Genomic DNA, 11353 nt, shown 5'->3' on the forward strand with positions numbered 1-11353 from the left:
AAATTGGTATATAAGTATATCTATAGTATATTTTATAAGTAGTAGTATATATACATTGAATGGTGCGTATACACGTGTATATATCTTCTATAGAAGTGTATATTTAACGTATACATGTGCATATGTTTTATAAATTAGTATATAAGTATATCTATATATATTGTAATGCATATATATTGTAGTATATTTTATAAGTAGTAGTATATATACATTGAATGGTGTGTATATATGAGTAATTGACTAATTGTGTATATCTGTATATATTTTTTAAATTCTAATATAGTATATACTATATATATAGTGTATATATATTATTTAACGTATTTATAATGTATATAGGTGGGTATATGTAATGTATATTGAAAGAAAGTTTTTTTTTATATTTTTGACCGGGTTTGGCCAATTTTTTAACCGGGTTTGATCGGATTTTGGTGGGTTTAACCGGGTTGGATTAAGTGGACCGGGTTAGGATGGGTTTTAGTTTTTTTAATGTTTGGCCCGGCCTGGCCCGGCCCGCACCAAAACCGACCCTCAACCTGGTTAAAATAGAAGGGCCGGTTCCAGGTTGGCCCAGACCGGCCCGTTTGACACCCATATCTGAAGTTGAATGCAGAAAAATTCTTTGAAAATAATTGAAGTTCCGCCTGTGCTGAAGGGGATTTTTTAATCTTAGTAAAGAAAGTATAAGTAAGCTCAAAGCAAAAGCAAAAGCAAAAGCAAATTTGAAAATCGGTGTTAAATTTATTTCTTTTCTGCAAGTTTTCTTGACTCATCTATGATGATTTGTTTAAAAGAAATGAAGGGAGTAATATATAGAAGATACTCAAATTATTGGACAACATTTTGAATCCATGATAGTGCCTTTAATGTTATGAAGTTAGATACGAAAAAAACTTTAGTGTATCGAAGCAAGACATAAAATGACAAAAATTTTTGCTACACAAGATGATAGAAGTTAAAAATATCAAACTATAAGTTACGTAGAGTAGTGTGTTGGTACCGGGTAGATTGAACTAGTGTTCGCAAATTTAAGAAGGGTTGCCTCGTAATTGCATCATTCGATATCATCTGTCATTCTATTCGTCAATCATCAATGACGTACTCTTATAGTCAGAAATATCACGAAGTATTTATAAAGCACAAGTTTGTAAAACCTTTTTTCCTTCTTAAACTTTATTTTTGATCAAATATAACTATATAAATGAAACAAACGAGGGTAAAAGTTGTGAATTTATGCAGGACAAGTTGGTACAAGTTAGAAACATCAAATTATATTATCTAAAAATTATATATATACACAAACTAACTTTACCTTATTTCAACACATCCCATATTAACAAACTAATTACATAAATCCCAAACTTATTACTAAAATACCTATTTTTTTACTTTGTCTCTCATTCCTCTTATACATAAAAAAAAAAAAAAAAAAAAAAAAAAATCTTTATCATTACTTTATCTCTCTTTCTCATATTTACTCTTTTTTTTTCTCCCATAAAACAATTCTTTACTTTCTCTCTCTTTTCCATTTACTTTCTCTCTCTTTCATTTTTACTTTCTCTCTCTTTTTCATATTTGCTTCATTTTTTCTCCATTAAACAACCGATTGTTCCTCCATTATTAAATACCTTTTTTTACGCTCAAATTCAAGCAATTGTATACTTAAAGGTTACCAATTTGTAAGTTATCAAATATTTATTGAACTTATATACTGATTTTTTTTAATAATTTTTAGTTTTTTTTCAACTTTACCAAATCACAATCTGGGTCGATTTTTTATTGTATTTTTATTTTTTATGAAATTAATTGCTTTTTCGAATCCATTTCAGTGCGATAGTTCGATAATATCATTTTTTTTTCATTTATTAAAAGTCAGATCTTTATTTTTATTTTAAAGTTGTTGGTTCTTATTCGGATTCTTGTTTGGTTGCATGTTGATTTTTATGAAATTACCTTATTTTGCAATCTCATTCTAGTTTGTTAGTTGATTTTTCTGATTTTTTTTTTCATATTATACAATCAGATCTTTGAATTTCTTGTTTATAGTTGTGATTGCTTAATCAATATAGTATAAATTTGATAATGGATTCTCGTCCTAGCTTTAGTTTAGGACTTAGTTAGTTAGATGCTCATGAACAAAATATGTTCGTTAGTTTTGTTCCTGGCATATTTGATATTAAACGTTTATATTATTTGATTATACATTACTTTATTTTTTAGACTAATGTATAATATTAGTTTACTGCTTTATATTTCATTATATTATACAACAAGAAGATGTACATAAAAGAGACAGTTAAAAAATAATTGTATAAGTTGACATTATTCATTAAAGAAGATTTTTTTAAAATGTATAAGCTACCATCATACATGTCTGTCTGTAGTTTAAGTATATTCGATATTACATTTGAGATGTATAAATATATCCGATATTACATTTTTTAAATGTATAAGCTACCATCATACATGTCAATCAAAACACATTTGATGTTGAATATGTTCAAAACTTACCCCAGCAAGCATATGAAAGTTTGTAAGTAAATTACAATTTTTTTATAATGTATAACTATGTTTAAATTAATGTACTTACTTTTACTTTATTTTTATTACTTTTTTTAAATCAGGGACTGTGGCGTCTTTGTTGTTGCTTATGCAGAAATATTAAGTGAAGAGCAGCAAGTGCATTCATGCATGTTTGATGCTGGAAGTCAACGTGCATGCTATGCTTCATTACTGTGGTATTACAGAGTAGAAAAGGCAAATGAAGGGTACACGAGTGATAATGACGATCCTCCTCGGCCAAGGAATAGTGTGCTCTAAGAAATTAATGAAAGTGCAATTGTTATTTTAGAGTAGCATTGTTTAATAAAAGTCAAAATTGAATCAACTAAATCTTAATTTTGTGGTTGATGTTAAACGAATTCAAAGATTACTTTCTGGATTTTAATTTACATTTATGGATGTCTTCATCTTATGAGAATATGCTTTTTAGTCACTGAGCCACTATGCAATGTTATTAACTGATTCATGGTACTTATTGAATTTCCCTTTCACTTATTTTGTTAATGATTAAAACAACATATTACTAATTAATCTGACATTATATTTTGAACACATAATATGTTTCCTGTTATGTACCTTTGCTTATAAGTGAATCTTACATTGAACTAAAAACTAATATGTTTTAAGCGTATGTATTACATAACATCATACATGTTTTAAAACGTTTATTACTTGTAAAAAAATTACAGAAATTGTTAATACCACGTACTTCTATAATGTATGATGCTATATCATACATTGATACGAATGTATAATCAAATATTATACATTCATAAGTCTACTGGAATGACATAGTATCACTATACGTTGCTTTGAATGTATAACAACTTATTATACATTCAAACATTTACTGGAAAGGCACACATTTATTATACATTGATTTGACTGTCTAAAAACATATTATACATTCGTAAATTTACTAGAATGATACTGTGTATAATTTTTTTTTTTAAAAAATTAAATTCAGTTAAATTTCGTTATTGTATTTCTAACCTCATATATGTTAAAAACGTATAATGCTGTATCATACATTTATTACACATTAACTATTAATGTACAACAGTTTAATACACCATGCGTTTTAATAATTACTTACTCCTATAGAGAGTAAGTTACATAGTTAGTGTGCTTTTATAATAGTTATCTAACTTCGAGTTATATGGTTATGAACTATGATATAGGAAAAAAGTTTAAAATTTTTATACTAATATAAATCATTGATTAAAGAAATTAACATCTATAATCAAGGAAAAATGCATCGTTTAACCCCAAGCTATACCCGAAAAGTCGAAGCCACACCTAAACTATACTATGACCTATTACACACCTAAACTATAAAAAAGTGAAACTATTTATACCTTGTCAGGCTACCACCACTTGCATGTGGTGTAGTGTTTTACATGCGCTGCCACGTTAGCACCATGTCAGTAAAAAATATCACTTTTTGATAGTTAAGGTGTGTAATAGGTCGCTTATATAGTTTAGGTGTAGATTCGACTTTTCTACTATAGTTTGGGGTGGAAACGATGCCTTTTCCCTTAATGTTTTTAGCCGTTTCCTTTTGTTATTTAATAGGCTGGATGCGCCTAAAATAAGTGTAACACACACGCTTTAAAATGGGGGTCGCGGGGAGGTAATAATATCACTTTTATATAGTTAAGGTGTGTAATAGGTCACTTATATAATTTAGGTGTGACTTAGACTTTTCTTGTATAGTATGAGGTGGAAATGATGCCTTTTCCCCTATGATCAATAAAAAAATATAAATTACTTGCTCCAGCATTCAAAAAAAAAACTAATAAAAAATATTTATACAAACAAAATCATTCAAAGTATCCACACATAGAAAACCATATTATATTCTTCATGATTCCTTTGGAAAGAATTGAAACCATATTCATATTGATTTTACTAGTATTGAAGAACGTATGCAGAAGAAGATTTTAGTAGTTTTGGAGAACCAATGTAGAAGAAATTGATTGTTTTTTGGCTTTTCAGATCGTGAATCATAGGAAAAAAAATTATGTATAGTAAAATTTTTAAAATTCAAATATCAGTTACATGTTCTATCAATAAATGACTTAATGTTGGCTAATTACTACCTTTAATTAAGGAACTGTAAAATAATTAAAGATTTCCTTACTTTAAATATAGGATTACCTGTTACATCATACATTCGACCAATGTATAATATGTGACCGAATGTATGAGTATATTTATAAAAAAAGGAGAGAAAAAATAAGAAGAAATTTTGTATAATTATTTTCATTGTCTAGAGAATTTATGTTGTTTACACTATTATTATTTAGAGTAATGTGTTGGTATGGGCCTATGGGGTGGTTTGGAATCTCCGCAAATTTAAGAGGGTCTGGCCAGCACTTGCATCATCCCAATATTATTAATTTCGATCCTGTTCATCATGAATTCTAAATGATGTATTTAAATTTATAGCCTTTGAAATATCATGAAATATTTTAAAAAAACATAAGTTTGTAAAAATTCTTTCCTTCTAGAATATTATTTTCGATCAAATATGACTATATAAATGAAATAAATGAAATAAAACTTGTCATAACAAGTTAAATTATACACTCATATGATAAAATTTCTTTACACTATCAATTAGTGAAGAGTCATAAATTATAATAATAAGATTCAAAAATTGAACCTTTCTAGTAAACCGTTCCGCTAAATTAGATTTGGACATGATATAGTAGATATCGAATTATCATATTGAAACCAAAATGTTTGATACCGTGATTTCTGTAGTATGATATTTGATATGCTTTTCTATTTTTTTTTTTGGTATTCGATACGATATTTAATATTTATAAAAAAAATCAAATAATGTACTGTAAATTGGTACAAAACTAATTTTTTTGACGTTTAAGTTTTGACTATTTTATTTTGATTGACATGTTCTCTTTGCGTAATTAATTAACTAGGAGAATTGCGTTGTACTTTCTTTTAAAAATTCCTACATGAGTAATTGATTAAAGAAGAGAATTAGTTGTTCTTTCTTGCGAATATTTCTACATGTGCGATTAATTAAAAAAGTTGCTAGTACTTTCTTTTAAATGTTACTACATGTATAAGGTCTTAGCACGGCAAAATTGAGATTTTTTTTGAGAATCGAAATCACAATTTATGTTGTACCGCAAATATACAAACCGAACATAAGATTAGTGGATCATATTGAATTAATTTAAAATGATAATTGACCTAGTGTTTTTGGAAACCAAAAACCAAAATTATCTAATCTAAATTTTTAATATTATACCACGTCCACCCCTAACTTAAAATTAAGTCATTGGCTTTAAGAATTCAATATATACTGTTCATTGCCTTTGAGACTCCACCACTTGCAATCTCCTCCACTTCATCCAAGAAATTCCCCTCCTTCCTCGTAGCTTTCCTCCAAAATGGGGGATATTCAAGTAATTTCTACCTGTTTAGTTGGAGCAACATCAAATGAATCACTTTCACACAAAAACATTAAAATGACACCATGGGATTTATCATTCCTCCTCCTTGGCACTAGCCAAAGAGGTCTCCTTTTCCACAAACCAAAACAAGAAAATAATAATATTCTCAAATCATCACTCATTGACCACTTAAAAGAATCCCTTTCTCGCACTTTACACTTCTTTCCTCCATTAGCTGGCCGGCTTTCAACCATCAAAAATACGGATGATGACACAATTTCTTTCTTCATCAATTGTAATAATGCTGGTGTGGAATTCACCCATGCCAGCGCTCCAAAATTAACTGTATCTACTATTCTTGATTCTACACGATCGCCACTTACTATTCACTCTCTTTTTCCACTTAACAATATTAGAAATTTTGAATGTGTTACTAAGCCTCTATTTGGGGTTCAAATAACAGAGCTGGTTGATGGTCTTTTTATTGGATGCACTATGAGTCATAGCTTATGTGACGGAACTGGTTTTTGGCATTTTATTAATTCTTGGTCTGAAATCTCTCGTGGGTATAAAGTTATTTCCAAAATTCCAGTTTTAGAACGTTATTTTCCTGAAAAAATGAATCTTCCGGTTCCTCTCCCCCTAAAGATGTATGATGAGAAATTGTTTGAAAAATTTGAAGTTCCACCTTTGATGGAGAGGATATTTCATCTTAGTAAAGAAAGTATAGGTAGGCTCAAGGATAAGGCCAATTCGGAAATGGGTGTTAAGTCGATTTCTTCCCTGCAAGCTTTTTTGGCTCATCTATGGCGATCTGTTACTCGTTGTCGGGAGTTTGACGATGAGAAAGTAGTCGCCATCAGCATCTTGATAGGTGAGAAATTTTTAATTACTTAGATCTCATTTGTTTTTATTAATATCAAGGCGTTGGGTGGATTATAGTGACTGAGGATCGTTTGTCTTGCAATGGTAGTAAAATGGTGACATAAATAAAATAATAATGACAAAGTTGTGGGAGAAAACCGTTTGAAATTAAAGTTTCTTTTTTTGGAAACTTTATATCACATTTTATTATTATTAAAATAAAATAAATCATGGATGGTAGCTGAGAAAAAAAATATGCATAATTTCACAAAATTCAGGGGCGAATTCGGACCATTTCACAAAGTTCACGGACAAATTCGAGTCTCTTTCTTGTTAACTCTTCCGTTCTTTGTAAATAAGGTAAAATTTTAGCCAATTTTGTAATGGAAGAAGCATATTTTATCAAAATTATTAATGAATGAAATATTTGAACCATTTTTAAAAGTTTAATGAAATATTTGGACCTCTTTGACCCCTTATTTCATGTCACCATTTTACTACTATTGCAAGACAAACCAAATTATTGTTTTATTTTGAAATAATTTTGGACCCTTAAGGTTAATTTCCTCATTAAGGTTGAAATTAAACCCTTTCTTTAAACTTTAAAATTCTATGACAAACATTTTTTGTGGAATTTTGGTGTGTTCAATAGTGGTAAAATTTAACTTTTTGTGAAATAATTTAACTTGAAAGAAATAGTCGACCTACACACGAGACATAAACAATATATCCTCATTAAGGCTAATTTCAAAATTTAAAGTCAAATTATTTCTAAGTACAAAAATGTATGTTTTGGTTTGAGACATAAAGAAAGGCCAATCCAGTATACTATAACTCTGAAATTCAGGAAATGGCTGAACCACAAATTTTTGACACATATTGAAATGAAAGCAGTATCATAGAAATTGAGACAGAAAGAATACTTAATTATGTTTTCAACAGGTGCAAGATCAAGGATAAATCCTCCTCTTCCAGAAGGTTATTTTGGAAATGCAATTCATATGAAGCAAGTAAAAGCAACTGCAGGAGAGCTTCTAAAAAATGGACTAGGATGGACTGCAATGCAAATAAACAAGATGGTTGTTGCTCAAAACTCTGAAGAAGTGATGAAAGAGTACAAAGGTTGGGCTGAAAATCCAATTATATTTACTAAGGGCTTAGTATTTGCGGGGAATAATACTAGATTGGGAATTACTAACTCTCCATGGTTTAATATTTATGGTAATGATTTTGGGTGGGGAAAACCAATTGGTGTGAGGAGTGGGATGGCAAATAAAAATGATGGGTCAATTACTCTATTTTCTGGAGTAGAAGAAGGAAGTTTAGATATTGAAGTTTGTCTTTTTCCAGAGACTTTGCAAGCATTGGAGAATGATCAAGAATTCATGGAGGCTGTAACTAAGAATTAAAACTTCCTTGGCAATTACTATAATCATTTTTATGTTGTGTTTGCTTATTTACTTTTGTTAATCAGTTTTCAGATCTCACTTTGTGAGAATGTACTGGGTATATTATTGTTGTTGTACTTTTGTTGGTCAGTAATAAATTCTTTTGAATAAAAAAAATATTCATTGTTGTTCCTAAATGCACATGCAAGTATAATTGTGGTTGTCAAGTGATAAAATGATATGATCAAGTATCATTTTCACATAGACAATGATCAACTATTCACCAAACTAAACTAATAAATACTAATTATTTATTCAAGCTACTACTACGAAAATGTAAAAATAAACACAAAAATCGAACGAGCAAGCTCAAATTGAAATCAATGAGAAAATTATTACAACGTTATTGTTTCTCTAACAATTCTATTGTCGTATATATATATATTCTATTGTAGAGAATTATTACAAAGTTATTGGCTCAGAATGTTCAACTCTTCATGCTATTATTACTATCTAATGAATTCATCCTCTTAGCATCCAAGATGGTTAGTAGGCAGTATATGATGATGAGTAGCTTTATGATTCAAAATGGTCTTTAGTCCCAAGTTAAGAAGCAAGAACTTATACAAGACAGCAAGCACCTAAGTTGATTGTTGTTGATGCAGCAGAATCCTACATGATGGACAATGGAAGGAGCGAGATTCACTTGATTATACATAACTGTTTTGTCTGGATTTTCACACTAAATTTAAGTTTTAATTTTTTATTGAAGGAAAGTCAAAGTATTACCATAATTGTTTTCACTTTTCCTTAAAGGAAAATACAGAACGCTTTCATATTTGGCTAATCTATTTCTTGTAGTAAAGATTTTGGACCTATAAATAGAAAACCCATGTAATCCTTAAAAGAATCTGGTTTAGAGGGTGATTTTCTCCCAATAGGTTTATATTTTTTGAATTTGCTTTTCATTAGCCAAATCATATTAATAATATATTTTTTTAAATATATCTTTCTTTGTAATCTGATTTATCGTCTCCGTAATTTGCAAACTATTAACTTCCGCATAACGCCCTCTCGATTTCGCCCTCTCGATTTCAAACCCAGCAATAACATATTCTCGAATTTGTCCTCTATTTTTTGACTATATAAGCATTTGTATCTTGTTAGTCAGTACTTGAGGCGCGTCCACCTCACACGTATTGTTCATGGAAGACAAGAATTCTTTAATTTCCATATCGCTTCTTCTAAAACTCCTTTTGCCTTCCTTACTTGCATATCGAGAAGGAGAGCCTTGGAGTAACTGGTAAAATTGTTATGTGATCAGAGAGTCATGGGTTCAAGCCTTGAAAACAGTTTCAGACAGAAATGCAAAGATTGCGTACAATATACTCTTGTGATGGGGCGCTTCCCCGAATCCTGCACATAATGAGAGCTTTAATGCACCTGCATGCCTTTTTTAGTTGCATGTCTGACTTCTTTGTAACGTAAATACTATATTTTGAATGAGTCAATCTTCAAATGGTGCATCCTTGCTAAAAGACATCTTAGTTGGTGTTACATGTATCTATGATTCTCTGTATTCCTAATTCTTTATTTTTGTTTGACTTAGGTAGACTTCTCTTATTTCTTCTACTTGTCCAAGGTAAATCTTTTTTAAGTTTTGACATTTGAGTTATGTAAATCTTTTTTAAGTTTTGACATTTGAGTTATATGCTGCCAAAAGTTATGCCCTTTCGAGAAATAATTGAATAGTTATTACATCTATATGTCAATATAAAGCTGAATGTAGATTCAGTGATGTTGCTCTTTCAAAGACCTAAAATCATATTTATCTTTTCTTGTTTTTTTTTTCTTTTGACTTTTTCCTATTTTTTTCTTCATAATTTTCTTACTAATTGGATTTTAAAAATCTGCACATTAAATATTGATTTAAAAGAGTTACTCACTGTATGCAATACAACGTAATTCTATCATTGCTTCACACCAAGCATCAATATTCATTGATATATTAAGCCTAAACAATTTCTCCTTATACTTAATCACTGATAAGTAAGTGGACAATTTGAGAAAAATTAACAAATCTAAAGAATGAGATGAATTATGTATATTGAACTATTACAATATATCAGCTATGCTTCTATATATAGATTTATTTACATCTTCTAGAATCATCTAGAAGTTTCTTAGCTCGACTCACTTACATTGCTAGCTGCCAACTCATTTAACCAACTAATTCAATCACTACTAACTGAATGTAATAGTTAATCAATGTAAGAGTAAGATCTGTGGATCACAGTGACTAACTAATTGACTAACTGATTAGTTATTAACTAAGTGTTAATTGATTCCAACACGCCCCCTCAAGCTGAAGGGTGCAAGATGTTGAGCAACCAAGCTTCCTTTACGGATGAGAATGTTGATCATGACCCAAGCTCTTAGTCAGAATTCTGCTATCTGAAGTTGTGTAGGAATGTTATGAATTTAACCAAAACTAATTAACAACTACAATCACCATTATAGTAGGAGAATTAGAGAGGAGAGAGGTTTCAAGTAATCATTTTTCTTAACTATGAGCAATGTATAGGGCATGTTGTATATATATTTCTCTTAGCTGTGCATACAGCTGTCATCTACAACTTGTTCCACTAACTACTTGCTGCAATGTAGCTAATGGAATGATAGCTAAGCACACTCTTAACTAACTACTTGACTCATTGATTAGATATTTCTAATATTCCCCCTCAAGATGGAGGGTGAAATACATCAAGAACTCCTAGCTTGGATAATAAGAAATTATGTTGAGATATTCCTAACCCTTTGGTAAGCAAATCAGCGAGTTGCAACTTTGTTGAGACGTGCACAGGTTGTGTCAATATTGCTTTGAGTTTTTCTCGAATGAAATAGCAGTTAATCTCAATATATTTCGTGCGTTCATGAAACATAGGATTGGCTGCAATTTGCATAGCAACCTTGCTATCACAAAACAACTGGACATGTGTTTTGACTTGAACATTCAGATCTTTCAACAATCCCACCATCCAGATAACCTCATCTACTACAGCTGCTATGCTGCAATATTCAGCTTCTGTAGAACTTTGACTAACAGTATATTTC

At 30.0% G+C, this 11353-nt stretch overlaps 1 protein-coding gene across 1 annotated transcript; it reads left to right on the forward strand.

The window, feature by feature from the left end:
• The first annotated feature begins 5939 nt into the window (after positions 1 to 5939).
• Positions 5940 to 8260, forward strand: LOC107857341 (protein ENHANCED PSEUDOMONAS SUSCEPTIBILITY 1-like). The gene is made up of 2 exons (XM_016702238.2): positions 5940 to 6861; positions 7794 to 8260. The coding sequence occupies exons 1-2, from the start codon at positions 5985 to 5987 to the stop codon at positions 8258 to 8260; spliced, it is 1344 nt and encodes a 447-aa protein (XP_016557724.2). The 5' UTR covers positions 5940 to 5984.
• Positions 8261 to 11353: the final 3093 nt, after the last annotated feature.

This window comes from Capsicum annuum, chromosome 1, assembly GCF_002878395.1.
Source record: "Capsicum annuum cultivar UCD-10X-F1 chromosome 1, UCD10Xv1.1, whole genome shotgun sequence".
NCBI lineage: Eukaryota > Viridiplantae > Streptophyta > Magnoliopsida > Solanales > Solanaceae > Capsicum > Capsicum annuum.

What these genes read in the sequence shown, in the direction of transcription:
- LOC107857341 (XM_016702238.2), top strand. Translation starts at nt 5,985, where the DNA reads ATGGGGGATATTCAAGTAATTTCTACCTGTTTAGTTGGAGCAACATCA. An exon ending in CGCCATCAGCATCTTGATAG is followed by an intron (nt 6,862 to 7,793) that starts GTGAGAAATTTT and finishes TGTTTTCAACAG; the next exon opens with GTGCAAGATCAAGGATAAAT.